At 37.2% G+C, this 15956-nt stretch overlaps 1 protein-coding gene and 1 pseudogene across 1 annotated transcript in view; both read left to right on the forward strand.

Annotated features, from left to right (window-relative positions):
- DOCK4 (dedicator of cytokinesis 4) overlaps positions 1-15956 on the forward strand; it is an 826344-nt gene that overhangs the window by 379437 nt on the left and 430951 nt on the right. The window contains exons 25-26 of the mRNA XM_070755516.1: positions 6345-6472; positions 7695-7829. Of these exons, the coding sequence (XP_070611617.1) occupies positions 6345-6472; positions 7695-7829 (263 nt within the window). The remainder of the gene's footprint in view (positions 1-6344; positions 6473-7694; positions 7830-15956) is intronic.
- Positions 15288-15865, forward strand: LOC139168970 (peroxiredoxin-1 pseudogene; annotated as a pseudogene).

The raw sequence follows: 15956 nt of genomic DNA on the forward strand, positions 1-15956 counted from the left end.
TGTTCCTGTCCCTTCCCCCTTTCTTTCTTTCTTTCTTTCTTTCTTTCTTTCTTTCTTTCTTGCTCTTTTTCTTTCTCTCTTTTACCTTCCCTTCCTCTATTTCTTCTTTTCTTTCTCCTTCCCACCTTCTTCCCTCCCTCCCTCCCTTCACTCATTCCTCTCTTACTCTCCCCTTTCATAAGTTTCCTTGCTTCCTTCCTCTGTTCCTGTCCCTTCCCTCTTTCCTTCCTTCCTTCCCACCCTCCGTCCATTCATTCACCCATTCCTCTCTTGATCGCTTAAAGCCGGTCCCTGGTGCAAAAAGGGTTGGGGACCTCTGTCCTATAGGATTGGGTGGCAGAGAAGTTGAACATATGTAAATTTAAAAGTTTAAGAAAGTTTACAAGTTAAGTGAAAGAAACTTCATTATTCATTTATATGTACATGTACATTTCTTCATTAAAAACATGTCTTTCTGCATAATTTAGACTAACTTTGTGAGTCTTTTGAGGGCTGGAACCAATTAAAATTATTTACATTAATTCCTATGGGGAAAAGTCGTTCGAGATAAGAGCTGCTCGACTTAAGAGCCCAGGTCCGGAACGAATTAAACTCTTATCTCGAGGTACCACTGTATTTAATTAAGATTGCTGTTTCTTTTGTAATTATCCAATTAATGTTTAACATTTTGTTAATTTCATTCTGGACTACCTTCCAGAATTTCTGTATTTCTATACATTCCCAGATCATGTGCATAAAGATTCCTTTTTTCTGGCATCCATGCCAGCATTTACCTTTCTCTTTCCCCTGGAAGTATGCAAGTTGTGCAGGTGTATAATACCACTTATGTAAGATTTTTCTTCTCATCTCTTTAACTCTCGTGCTTTTAATCTTATATATGTTTACTATTATTTCTTCCATTTCTCTTTCGTCTATTTGTAGACGAACAACATCTTTCATCTATTTGTAGACGAACAACATCCTGCCAACATCTTGTTAAACTTTTAACTACCTCTTCTTGCCTCTGCAATAGCATTCTATATATGTTACTGGCTTGTCCTTTACTTTCATTTATCTTTACCCTTATTATTTTTTCCAAATTATTTTCTTCTCGTAAGAAGGCTTCTTTATTCTCACTTTTATTTAAACATGTACATATTGCATTAATCTGCAACCATTGCTGTTTACCGATCAACCATTCCAATCTAGTTCTACTAACTCTTCCATCTTTCTCATATAGCTGTTCCATTCTCATTACCCCTTTACTATTTAATATTTTAATGATTCTAATTAAATTAGCCTCATCCCCTATATTCAGTGCATGCAACGTTGATAGCTTGGATAACTTTATTCCACTTGTCCTCTGCCATTTAAGCCATATTTCTAAACATGCTTTAAAAGAATCACTTAGGGTACTGATTTCAATTCTATTCCAACTTTTAAATAATAATTCTTTATTATTTATATTATTAATTTCTCTTTCTAATTCTACCCATTTCTTTCCCCCCCATAACTGTAGCTCGATTAACCTTTCAATTTGAAATGCATTTCTATATAATACTAGAGATGGGCTTCCCCAACCTCCTTCTTTTTCTTGTGCATACTGCCAATGCTTCCTTATTCTAGATTTTTTCTCTCCTTCAATCCAAAAGTTTAGTCTATTATCCCATTCTCTTAATTTTGCCTCAGAAAAACTGCCCGGTAAAACTTGAAACAAATACATCATCTTTGGTATTATCATCATCTTAAGGGCCCTTATCTTAGCCATTCTTCCTAAATTTTTTCCCTTCCAATTTTTGATCTGCTTCTGGATTTTTTTCCATATTAAGTTATAATTGGCCGTTGTTATTTTAGATGGATTTTTAAATAACCAAATTCCCAAATATTTCATTTTTTTACAACCTAATTTCAATCCTGAGATTTTTTGAATTTCAATTTGCTCTTTGGGGCCAGTATTTAAGCATATTATCTCTGATTTTTCTATATTAACCTTAAGCCCAGATTGATCTTTAAATTCTTGAAGTAATATCATTATTTTTTTCATCATTTCAATTGGGGTTTCGGACATTACTATAGCATCATCTGCAAATAAGTTTAATTTCAATTCAAGTTCCCCTATTTGATAGCCTCTCCATTCCTTATCATTTCTAATTTTATTTGCTAAGGTCTCGATTGCTAATGCAAATAGCATTGGGGATAATGGGCAACCCTGTTTAGTTCCATTTTGAATTTTAATCATTTCTGTTCTATTGCCATTTACTCTAATTTGAGCTACATTATCCTTATATATTGTTTCTATAACTTTACAAAATTTATTTCCCATATTTAGATCTTTACATAGTTGAAATAGGCATTCATGATTAACTTTATCAAAGGCCTTATAAACATCTAATTTTAAAATGCTTAATTTCCTTTTGGTACTGGTAGCATGATGTAGAACATTAATCACGTTTCTTATTGGTTCAAAGATTTTCCTTCCTTTCACAAATCCATATTGATCTTTTCCAATTATTTTTGGTAATATATTCTCCACCCTATTTGCCAATATTTTCATAAATATCTTGTAGTCCTGATTTAACAAGCTAATAGGGCGATAGGAACTAGGATCCGTTAAATCACGATCTGGTTTTGGGACCGTTATAATTTCTGACATTTTCCACGTCTGTGGAGTTTCAAAAGTTTCCATTACATTATTAAACAATTTCTCCATATACGGTAATAATTCATTCATATACACTTTATAATATTCAGCTGTAAAACCATCTGGACCAGGAGCTTTAGCAGGTTTCAATCCCTTAATAATTCTAGATATCTCCTCACTTGTAATTTTTGCATTTAACATTTGACTGTCCTCTTTCTTTAATTGCTTTTTAACCTCTGAAGTTTGTGAAACAACATACTCTTTTTTATATAATTCCCCATAAAAGTCTCTCATTATTTTTTCCATTTCTACAGTATTACGTTTTATTAGACCATCCTTATCTTTTAAAGCAGAGATAAAAGATTTCTCTTTTCTTTTTTTTAAATAATGTACCATTTGCTTCATAGATTTCTTGTTCCAGCTTCTAATTCTATGTTTCATAATCATCTTCATTTTATTCCAATTTTCCTCATCAAGTAATTGCAATTGCTTTTTCTTAAATGATAGTAATAAATTCCATTCTCTGTTTCTTGTAATTTTTAAGGTTTCTTGGATTAATTCTATCTCTTTTAATAGATTATTCCTCTTAACATTCCAGGATTTCCTAAGGAAAACTTCCGTACTAATGCAGTTACCTCTCATCACTGCTTTATGTGTATCCCAGACTATTGTTTCTTTAACCTCGCCTGTTGCATTAATACTAAAAAAATCCATTGAGTTCCTTTTGTAATTTAGTTCTGCTCTCCTCATTTGCAGAGACAATGGGGTTATACCTCCAAATTCTTTGTTTGTTACAAACCCCTATTTCTAACACAGCTAACATAGGAGCATGATCTGATAGCCAGATGGCTTTCACTTCTGCTTTCTTCAACTTAACCTTATCTGTTTTATTAATTAACATGTAATCTATACAGCTAAATTTATTATGTCTTGCAGAATAGAAAGTATCTCTTTTAACCACATTTTGATGAAGGTCCATCATATTAATTTTATTTAAATGTAACTTTTTCTTATCCCCCTTCCCTGTTGTTAATTCCAAATTAAAATCACCTGCTAAAACCACTATACCTTCCGCAAAGTTATCTAATTTCCGTTTTACATTTATTATAAATTGTTTTGCATTTACGTTAGGGGCATAAATAACCGCTAGAGTTACTAGATTGTTTCTTATTTTCCCCTTAATAAATAACATTCTACCATCCTTGTCTCTCTTAATATTGCTTAACTGAAAATCCACTCTTCTATGAACCAATATTGCCACCCCTTTGGATTTGTTCGTTCCTTTCAAATGATAAACTCTTTCCCATTCAATATTTGTTACTAATTTATTTGTTTTTTCCCTTCCCTTATGGGTCTCCGACAAGAATAAAATATCTGCCTTACAGTCTTTAGCCAGCTTCATGATTCTACATCGCTTTTTCTGTGATGAAAGACCATTTACATTGAGAGATAGAAGGCCTAAATCACCCATTTACATAAACTAAATGCATTTCCTCTTTCAACAAAACAGAGCCTACTGGAGAATTGTTTATTTTCCCAAAGAATCCACACCCTTGTGCCCCTACCCTGACCTTCCCACAGGGGAAGGCAACGGAAAAAAAACCTTCCTTCTTAGATCTACGTTCCCTCTGAAAGCCCTCCCTTCTCCCCCATTTTACAAGAGGCCAATTCTCTTTGAAGTTCGGCAATCTTCTCCTCCTTGGTTTGTTCTGACTCGCAAAACGGCTCTGCTGCATCTGGCCAGTCGATCGATGCCTGGGTCTGCATTGCTTCCTCTGGATTTAATCCCAATTGTAAAAGCAGCTTCCTTCCTTCTTCTAATGACTTTGCCTGAAAAAATTTAGTATCTTTAAACACAATAATGGTGGCAGGATATCTCCAAGAAAATTTAATCCCATTTTCATACAGCTGAGAAGAGATCTCTCGCATCTGATTTCTCATCTTCAGAGTCTCGGCAGATAAATCTTTTAAAACATGTATTGGAAAGGCTTTGTAGCGTAAGTTTAAAATCTGTTTGAGTTCTTTAAAAATCTCTGCAGCTCTTCTTTCTGAAAGAAATCTGATAACAATGTCTTTTGAATCACCCCTGCGAGGTCCAAAAGCCCAATGCGCTCTTTCAAATTCTTGCAACTCACATGTAACTTTGTTCTCAATGAACCACTGGAGGATCTCTTGAATAAGTTGTTTGCCCCCCCCAAAATCTTTGGGGAAGCCTCTCAAGCGTATGTTAGCACGACGCTGTCTATCTTCAAGATTTATGATGCGAATTTCCTGGCGAGATTTCCCCGCTTCCAGCTTTCCAATCCTTTGGTCTTGAGTTTTTGTTTGTTGTTTCAGTTCCGCCATTCCGGTTCCCAGTGCCGATAAATCTTTTTTCATCTCTTGGAGCAATTTGCCCATATCAGCAAAACCTTTAAGCAACGAGTCCATCTTCTCCTCCAGCTCCACAGCAGACGCCATCTTCGCTTTGTTCTTACTTCTTCACCCAACCGCGTCAAAAAGAGTTATTTACTTCAACTTTTAACTCCTTCTGGTAAAGTTTTTCGACAGTTTATTCAGTTCACTCTCCTCTCAGTCCACTTTTAGTAAGCTAGAGAGGGTAGTTAAGGGTTAACTTTTATTTCTTTTTCTTCATGTGGGAGAGCTTTCCCTTGGTGCGTCAGTCCTGGCGACGCATGCGTAGATCTCGAGAGTAGCTATATTATCGATGGTGTTGAAAAGTTTTATATCATCGGCGAAGCGAACACAATTGCTTGTAATGTGATCACAAAGGTTATTTATGTAGATTATGAAGAGTGTTGGTCCATGTACGCTGCCTTGTGGGACGCCGCTAACTTTGCCTGCTGCCAAAATTGATTTATGGTTGGTTCCCCACTAGCTTTGACTGGATTTACCACATGCTCAAACTCAAATGTTTATAAATGTTTCTAATGTTTTTAAATGTACTTTTTTGAAGGTTCTGAGCATATTCCATAGTAAAGAAAATAAACAATAGTCATATATCTCTTGTAGTCACATGAAGAATGTACTCACCAAGGCAATATTCCCATTATTAAAATATTTTTACTTAAATAGTACATCACCTTAAAAAGGAATATATTAAGCTGGAATTTACCAAAATGGAAGAGGGTTTTATCAATATGTTAGTGAAATTAAAATTAATGTAGTGTTAATATTAATATTAATAATACATCCTTGGTGGTGTAGTGGTTAGAGTGCAGTATTGAAAGCTCCTTCTGCTGATCACCGGTTGCCAACAGTTTGGCAGATCGAATCTCAGTAGACTCAAGGTTGACTCAGCCTTCCATCCTTCCAAGGTCAGTAAAATGATGACCCAGATTGTTGGGGGCAATATGCTTACTCGCTGTAAACCGCTTAGAGAGGGCTGTAAAACACTGTGAAATGGTATATAAATCTAAATGCTAATGTTATTGCTAATGCTTTTCCTTTTCAATTTACAAGAAAAGTCAATGAGAGCAACTGGGTTTGCTTAATGACTTCATGATTTACTTACCAACTGCAATAATTTGCTAAACAACTGTAGCCAAAAAAGGTTGTAAAATTGAATGCAATTCACTTAACAAACAACCATCTTGCTTAAGAATTGAAATTCTTATCCCAGTTGTGGTTGTAAGTCAAGAATTACAGTCAGTTTGCATACTTAATCACTGAAAAGACTGCATCATAAAAAGACAGCATCCATATTATATATTTTCTCTTTCAGAGTCTCGGCATATTTTGCTACCAATAGTTCTGCATCACCTTTATATGCACCTGCAAGAGCAAAAGGATCTGATCATGTGTGCGAATATCCTTAGCAACATATTTTCCTTCGTTAAGAAAAATAGTTCTGTAAGTTGAAGGAACATCACAGAAAATGGGCTTTTACTGCTTAAGAAGTCTATTTGAAAGGGAAGTAAGACTAAATGATATTACTGAGATGCTCCTTTAGTGTGTTTCAATGTTGTTTATAATGTATCTGTTCATGAACCGTAGTTGTAGAAATTTTATTTTATTAGAAAGTTATACTTTTGGGAGTTGCTACTCACTTAGATATCTCATCAATAGTTTGAAATAGTATTTGATTTTTCAAAAAGGTTATAGTTCAGAAATATTAAAAATGCTTAATATCTTTCGAAGAGAGAGAATAAATTATTAATTTAAATATATTTATCAGTTTGCTTCAGCTTCAGTTCATCAACTGACTTCAGCTCACTTCATAATACTGGCATATAATTATCAGAGGTGTCTGATGAAGTGAGAAGTTCATAAAAAAGTAAATGCCTTTTAATAAAATTAATAGTCTGAAAACATGATACCAAACACCTCTTGATTTGTTGTCACTGTAGACTAATATGGCTCTTCTATAATATTTGAAGTGAAATCTGACCAAGTATTATGAAGATTTTTTGTTTATAATTTGAAAATATATTTTCCTTGCATGTAACCTATTAGCACTTTCACTTTTATAGCTGCTATGTCTTATTACATTTATTTTTAGATCAATTAAAGTGCAATATATTTTTCAAACATATTATTACCAAACTGTCTACCTCTCATCCATTTCTGAGAATCTGATTTTTTTTAATAAGTAAAGAATTTTGCATAGTTCCCTATTAAATTTCTATTTACTTTTGTCACTGTAACATAGTTTATGTGAAACTACTCTTTTGTTTGCTAATGCTAGCATGAAATGCACTATCTAGTCTTTGATATTAGGTATCAGCCTTACATCATTGACTGCCAAATAATTACCAAACAATGTTTAGTGTTTTTTCTAAGACATAAAAGTCTCTAAATATTTTAGAACCAGTTACACCATACTTAGATTGATTGATTGATTGATTATCTAGTTGATTCCTGGAAATTATGTAGATTTTCTCCATGGAAGTATTTGCATAGGAAAGGTTTAAATAAATATTTCCTAAATTGGCATATCCAGCATGCAGTATCTAATTCTTCCCATTAATAATATGACTTGTTTTACAACAAAATGGGATTGTTAGATTGTTAGATTTATTTTTTAGTGCACCAAAGTGTATGATCTTGTTTTTCTTTTTCAAAAAAATGAAAGGATAAGTCAGTATTGGAAGAAATAGAGGTAATTGTGAACAGTCTACTAGATGTATTACTCAGAACCATCTTGGATATCACAAGCTGCCCACACGCAGCATGTTCTACCATGAAACTTCAGTTTCAAGATGTTACAGTAAGTATTACAGCAGAAATACCTATCATAAATGTTGAACTATTGATTTATCTCCTTCCTATTATGATTTCTTTTCAAAAAACACCACAAATGTTTGGTCTAAAATGGGTGCATGTATACACATTGCTCCAGTTTGCAAGTTGGAGCATTTGCTCACCTTAGATTAAAATGTTGGAAGAACCCACATCTGAATTTGCAAATTGATCAGAAATTAAATTCAGTTGGAGTGGTTAGAGTATTTATAGTATCAGTATGTAGTATTTTCACTAACTAAAGGACTGATAGTGTTCCAAAAAGACTACAGTGTATTGCTAACATGTCATATTAGATACAAATAAACATAAATTTGTTGGTTTTTAAAAAATTATAGACCTGTGACTATCTTGACAAGAATGTGCAGTATATGGTTTTATGTTAGTGTTAGGACTGCTAGGTTTCTACAAAATTTGGAAGCCCTTTTTTGGGGGGAAATTGCAGAAAATATACAGTAATGTCAGACCTGCCCCAGTCTGATCCCCTACGGAAGTAAAACTCTCAACTACATTTGGTTGAAGGGAGAAGGTACTTTTACTAAGAGATGCTGGATGCAATACAGTCAAGCGGAATCTAAAATTACTTCACAATAATACAGAACTAAATGCTTGGCTTCCCTTTTTGCTCCCCATGTCCATTTGTTTCCAATCTAACACTACCAAATTGTTTTGAGAAACACTGGAGTGTTTGGATTGATCAAATTCCATGCTCAGGGTAAACGGTAAGCGCACCAACACAAACTGGATTCCAAAGTGCTCTGTTCTTGCTCAGCTGCCAATTCCCTCTCTCAGTTTCTCATCATAAAGGTATGCAGCTTTATCAGCCATTTGTTCCCTACTCTTCTCCCCAATTGACAGCAGAACATGGGCAAGGCATGAAGCCAAAGTTGGTGGATCTTACATGTCGCTCCTTTAACAAGGATGTCAGTCCTGAAAAACAAATGAAATTACACAACAAAGGGAGGGAGGTAGAGAAAGAGACAGAAAAGGTAGATATACAGTTACAGTAGGGAAATACTTTGTTTTATCATTGTTTTATCATTGGTTATCAAAGTGTTTGAGGAGTTTTGCCCGTTTAATATGCTTAAAGTCCACCTATTCAGTCTTGAAGAGAAGAAAGTATTTCCATACAACTTAACATCCTCGAATACAGCTCATCTGTTTGGAACCCATATCACACCTCAGACATAACCCCCTTGAAAATGTCCAAAGATACTTCACCAGAAGAGCCCTTCACTACTCCACTCAAAACAGAATACCCTACGAGACTAGACTTTCAATCCTGGGCCTAGAAAGCTTAGAATTAAGATGTGTTAAACAAGATCTACGTATTGCCCACAAGATCATATGCTGCAATGTCCTGCCTGTCGGTGACTACTTCAGCTTCAACCACAACAACACAAGAGCACACAACAGATCTAAACTTAATATTAACCGCTCCAAACTTGACTGTAACAAATATTACTTCAGTAACGGAGTTGTCAAAGCGTGGAACTCATTACCAGACTCCGTAGTATCATCCCCTAACCCCCAACACTTTACTCTTAGATTATCCACGGTTGACCTATCCAGATTCCTAAGAGGTCAGTAAGGGGCGAGTACAAGTGCACTAGAGTGCCTTCTGTCCCCTGTCCTATTGCTCTCCTATATCTCCTATACCTTTCTTCTATTCCTATATCTCTTCTTCTATTCTTTCATTGATATATTCATTGATATGTTCCTATATCTTCTCTTCTATTCTTTCTTAAGATATATTTTACTATGAGTATATCCTCTATAACCTTCATCACGTATTTTACTATGTGTATACCCACTAAAACCCTCATTGTGTATTGGACAAAATAACTAACTAACTAACTAACTAACTAACTAACTAAATAAATAAATAAATAAATAAATAAATATTGGCATTTTCCTGGGTTTTTACGAGAGTTTAGAATAGCCTTAATTTCAAAACGTTGTTCCCCCTTGTTCAAGAGAGGTTCTATTGATGGAGGTAGCATTCGATGCAAAAGGGATCAAATCTCTGATTTTAATAAACCACAATGAAAAAATGGGTGAATGTGACTAAGAGATTTTGATAGTTATATTTCAAGTATGACTGGGTTGATGAATCTTTTGATGAGGTAAGGACCATCATTTTTGGAAGATTGCCTAGACTGCAGTATTTTGTGGAAAAGTAGACCCAGTCTCCTATTTTGAAATCTTTGGGCTGTGTCCACTTTTTGTCTGCATGCTTTTTATAAGTCTCTCTAGTCTCCTCCAATGATTTTCTAACCATTGGCCAGAAATTCTGTATCTAATCCACCTAGTCATTTAAAGATGAAATAAGGAGTGTGGCCAGGGGCAGTTCTGTCATGGGCTCAAAGTCCTGTCCTGTAGCTACCTTAAAAGCGGTAAACTGGATGCTGCCATATATAAAATTTTTATAAATTACTTCAGCAACTCATGTATTGTTCTAGCACCTCATTCATGCATTCATCCTCCTCACCATTTATTTCATGTTGATGACTGGAACTTAGCCTTTGGGACAGCCCCCAAAACTTCAAAAACTCTTACCAAAATTTGGACATGCCATTGCACTTGGTGGTTGGAAATTATTATTTTTTTTAAATAAAGTTTTTATTTACAAATATACAATAAATACATTAATTACAATTGACAGTAGAAACAATTCAAATTACAGAAAACAATAATCATGTCGAATTATAGTCTAAACGATATACATTTGACAATAGACTGAGACAAATAGACAAAAAAAAGATTGATAAACATACAAACATACAGAAAGAAAGAAAAGAAAGAAAAGGAAAGAGAAGAGTAGAGGGAAGGAAAGGGTGGGCGGGTGTACGGTAGATATGTATTGAAATTGTGAACTAGGTATATTTTCAGGAGCTCATTTCCTTATATCTAATATTTGAGATTATAGATAAATAAGAGAAAGTGTTGAATAAATCAAGATAAAGAGGTTTTAAGAAAGCCAGTCCACTTTTAGAATATATATCGATGTCTCATACATCTATTAAAAAAGAAAGAAAGATTTAATACCAGATTTGTATCTGTTTGAATATATATAGTTGTTAACATTTGTTAGGCAAGTTGTTCTTTTTTTTCTAACCAACAGTAGAAGGGATCCCAACAGTTGTTGAATGAGGACTCAGTATTGTTTCTAACTACCATAGTTAACTTAGTCATTTCTGCACAGTATTTGATTTTTCCTATTATTAAGTCACCTTGGGGTATATCTTTGTTTTTCCACCATTGCGCAAATGCTAATCTGGCTGTTGTAGTTATATGGATAATTAGGTGAACTTGATTTTTGGAAAGATTCTGTCTTAGGATGCCTAGAAGGAAGCATTCTGGGGTTTTTATCAAGTTTCAAATTCAAAATTTCATCTATCCAAATTCCTATTTTTTTCCAGTAGGCCTGTGATTTTTTACATTGCCACCATAAATGGAAGTAAGTACCTTGTTCTTTTTAGCCTTTCCAACAGTTGGATGATAATTTATTGTTTAACTTAGCTAATTTTATAGGAGTAATATGCCATCTATAGAACATTTTGATTAAATTTTCCTTATATGGTGTAGCTAGAGTCAATTTAAAATTCCTGCTCCATATGAGTTGACATTCTTCAGCTTTAATTTCATTTTTAAGGTCGAGATTCCATTGTTTAATGTTGGTTTTTATTTTAGTGTTGTCAAATTCATTAGTTGTTAGGTAGCAATAAAAAATTTTGATTAGTTATTCCTGTGGTCCTAAACATATTTTATCTAATAAGGTATTTTTTGCTATTCCTAACGTATTTTTATCTTTATTAAATTTCGATTGGATTTGTAGATACTCCCACCATTCTGTTTTTTGACCTAAAGTTTCTAGTTCTGTTCTTGATTTAATTTCTTCGTTGGTATTTATTATATCTTTATATCTTATTATATTATTTTTGTCAAAGGCCTTCTGGGCGTCTAAAAAAATTAGGGCTACTTGTTTATCACTATGGATTTCATAGTATTCAAGAATGTCTAGTATCATTCTTATATTATTCCTTAATTGTCTCCCTGGGAGAAAACCATTTTGATCGGAATGTATAAATTGGTTTAGTTCTGTTTGGACCGGGAGCTTTATTTATTTTTTGTTTTTTTATTGTCTCTTTTAGTTCGGTGATGGAAATTTTCTGGTTTCATTTGGTATTTTAGGGAGACAGGCCTGATCTAAGATTTGAAGTCTGAAGTCCCTTTGGTTGGAACCTTTGAAGGGGCGTCTTGATTGCTGGTAGTTCCTAGGTCTGTCCTGGAACCCGGATCTATCACCTCTGAAGGATGACTGGTTGTACTGACCCTGGGAATACAACCTCGGTGGGTGGGATGTGCCCGAGGAAGGGTCCCAATGAAAACCTTCCGTTTGTCTATGTCCTCTATGAGGATGGATTCCAGTGCCTCCCCAGGTGATGAAACCAGGTGCCATTTTGATTTTGTGTCTGTCTGCCAATTATGTAGCCATAAAAGACGTTGTGAGGACAGTGATGTGGCTGCCATACTTCTGGAAGAAAATTTTGCTGCCTGCAGTGGTGTCAGCAGTGTCTGTGCAGTGCAGTGGTATCAGCAGAAAATTCTGCCACGGCTAACAGTTTATTCAGGTCCTGTCTTAAGCGGGCATCCTCAGGACCCAGCCTTGCCTGCATATCTTGAATCTACATGATCAACCCCCTATTGAAGAAGGCCACCGCCGAAGCTGGACATCTGGTGTGTCTTTCACAACAACGTTTCTGCTTTCCTGTCATCTGGCTTAAGACTGTCAGCTGTCTCAGACGGAACCAGGGCCCTGGATACTAGAGTTGCCACCGGTTTGTCGATGGGTGGGAACTGCAGTAGTGCTTCCATCTCATCATCGAAGGTATAGAACTTCCTTTCCAAGGTGGAAGCCCCCTGGGCCGCTGCCAGATGCTGCCATGGGCGTTTTATGTTCTCCAAGAAGATCTCAGAGGATGGGATGTGATTTGACTCCTTAGTGGGTTCCTTAAACAGGGTTGCTGATGGTCTGGGTGCCTGTGTCATGTCAGAGGGCTTGGTGGAGCCTGGCAGGTCTGCAGTCTGATTTGCTTTATGCAGCAGTTTTCTGAACAGAGATGGCTTAAAAAGACCTATCAGGAATGGCTGTTCCAGGGTCCTTTGGATAAGTCATTATCTCAGTCACTGCCATCATCCATCAGGGCCGGTTCTTCAGCCAGGGACCCTATTCCTGATGGGGGCGGTGGTGGTGCTGACCACAGGTCCCTCAGTTGAGCTTGGAGGGGTTGGTAGTTGTATTGTTGTACTCCTGCCACCATGCCCTGAAAATATGCATTCACTATGATGTCCTGAAGTGACGAGGGCAAGCCCTGCCAGTTGTCAGCCTGATCTTGAAACCCCGCAGCCGTAGGGGTAAATGTGGCTGAAGGGGCATGTAGGCCCAGCGGGGAGTTGGTGGTCACATGCATGGGTTGGCTCGAAGGCCCCAGTCTCTCAGGCCTAAATCCAGGAGAGAGTACAGTTGGGGATGGCAAGGGTAGCCCCTGGACGTTAGGTGACCAGTCTCTCTCTGATGCTAGACTCACGGGTCCGGTTAGGATTTGTGGCGAAGATGGGTCCAGGGATTGTGTCATCTGTTGGAAAGGTGGGACAGATGGAATTGAGCCCATAACAGCTGACGTAGTAGGGTGCAAGGCTGCTTCTAGTTGCTGATCCAAGACCTTTATTTTTCCCTCAGCCTCCTTGGGGGAGTTGGAGGTCTGGGAGGACTTGGCCTTGGATTTACCAGTATGGGCCTTTTCTTTAGATTTAGAGGCCCCAGGGAAGGGAGCAGCTCTCTCCCCCACGTTATCTTTATCTGCCATAGTACTTACGGGCCGATGCTAGTCAGGGAGGGAAGGTATATATTTGGGCATCAGTAAATCATTGCCTCATGTGCCCGAGGTTAAATGTATCAGCAAAATGGTGGATTGGCCAGAGGGAGAAAAACACTCAAGTGCGTTAACTGCTTTTATTCTTCGCACCACCCTCTTGTCCAACAAAATGGCTGGCACGCTATTCGCTGCTCTGCCCACCCCCAAAATGGCGGGCGTGCTGATCATGCCGCCCAGGAAGCGCTCTATGCATTTGGCGCTGTCCACCTTCGTTCCGCTGAATAAAGGCGCCACTTCCTGACATATGCAGCGGCCACCCGATGAGCAGCTGACAGGCGCTCCTTCGCTGCCTCCACTTCCTTCTTTGGTGGTTCCTTTATTGGTCCTAGCCATCCAGTGGGGTGGGGCAGACCCCCCCACCTTAGGCTGCCAGCCAGGTTTGACCTCAGGCGCCAGTGACCAAGGGCTGAAAACCTCCTCTCTCAGGGCAATTCTCTCTGGGAGAAGTGGCCCTATGAGGAGGATCGAAGAGGGGGGTGCCCGTGGAGGGCAGAGACCCCATCTGTAGGAAAACCTAAAGAAAGGAGGAAAAGTAAAGGTTATCAGTAAAAATGTCATTCTACACGTTATACAAACCCACAATCTGGATTTTATTAGGAGAGAAACTTAAAAATGTCCCTAGGTTGAGACTGAGTTGTTTGAAACTGGGCTTCTGGGGCAGCTAGGGGGCGGTACCTCATTAACATGCTAATTTAAAACTCAATCCCCTACCAATAAAACTAGAGAACTACCCACGTTGGACTCTTCTTCCAGTGCAGTGGAGAATCCTCACTTCCACCCCATCCCAGAGCAATAACAATGCAAAATTCTCACTCTCGCCTCATCCCAATCATTATCCAAAATCCTTACTCCCATCTCATCCCAGAGCAACCACAATTCTCTCACTAATCTGCTTTCTAGCTCTGTTCTCCCATGTGCAAGGCAACAACAAAAAAAATTCTGACAACCAGGTTTTTTTTAAAGGGTAAGCAGGTCCTCCCACATCTGTGAAAAAAAGATCTCAAGTTAAAATAAAGAACACGTTATGTTATAAGACTCCATTCAAGAAAACTAAAAAACATTGAAAGTTTCTGACCTGACAATTCTCCATTATATTTTCAAGCATCAGACACAGTACCTAAAAACTGTAAAAGAAAACCTAAATCCTTATGAAATTGTTGTTCTGATGGACTTTGCTGAAAACTACTCATTTATTGTCCAAGATGCTGTTCAAGGTTTCCACTAGGGCAACAGTCAAGCTACACTATATCCATGCTTCAGGTGAAATTCAGTACATAAGTGTTTGTATAATAAGTGACAGCTTGCAGCAGGAGACAGTTGCTGCACATGCATTCTTGGAAAAATTGGTTATGTTCTTGAAAAGCAGAATTGGTGAAATAAATTATGTAACATACTTTACTGATGGCTCAGCTGCACAAGAACTTCAAAAACGTAGCCTAGCTCGTACCGGTCAAGTTTTTAAAGAGGCTGCTCTCCGTTCACTTTAGTCACAATGTCCTCAGGAAATGCTTTCATTGGGAAACCAGCCCCAGACTTCAAAGCCACCGCAGTGATGCTAGATGGGCAATTCAAAGATATTAAACTTTCTGATTACTAAGGGAAATATGTTGTATTCTTCTTCTATCCACTTGATTTTACATTTGTCTGCCCCACTGAAATTATTTCATTCAGTGACCGTTCTGAGGAATACAGGAAGATAAATTGTGAAGTGATTGGTGCTTCTGTTGATTCTCACTTTTGCCATCTAGCTTGGATCAACACTTCCAAAAAGCAAGATGGACTACGCAGTATGCGCATTCCTCTGGTTTCTGATACAAAACATCTAATTGCTAAGGATTATGGTGTACTAAAGGACGATGAAGGCATTTCCTACAAGGGCCTCTTTATCATTGATGATAAGGGGATCTTGCGCCAGATCACAATCAATGACCTGCCTGTTGGTCGTTCAGTTGATGAGACACTCAGGCTAGTTCAGGCTTTTCAGTTTACAGATAAAAACGGAGAAGTGTGCCCAGCTGGATGACAACCTGGAAGTGACACCATCAAGCCAGATGTCAAGCAAAGTGTTATAAAAATTCTAAAATGTGCACAATGAACAAAAAACCAAAACCACAGAGCTCTGATCAAAAAACAAAAGTATTTATTCAGGTTTGAAT

Source organism: Erythrolamprus reginae, chromosome 6 (assembly GCF_031021105.1).
Source record: "Erythrolamprus reginae isolate rEryReg1 chromosome 6, rEryReg1.hap1, whole genome shotgun sequence".
In the NCBI taxonomy this organism is placed as follows: Eukaryota; Metazoa; Chordata; class Lepidosauria; order Squamata; family Dipsadidae; genus Erythrolamprus; species Erythrolamprus reginae.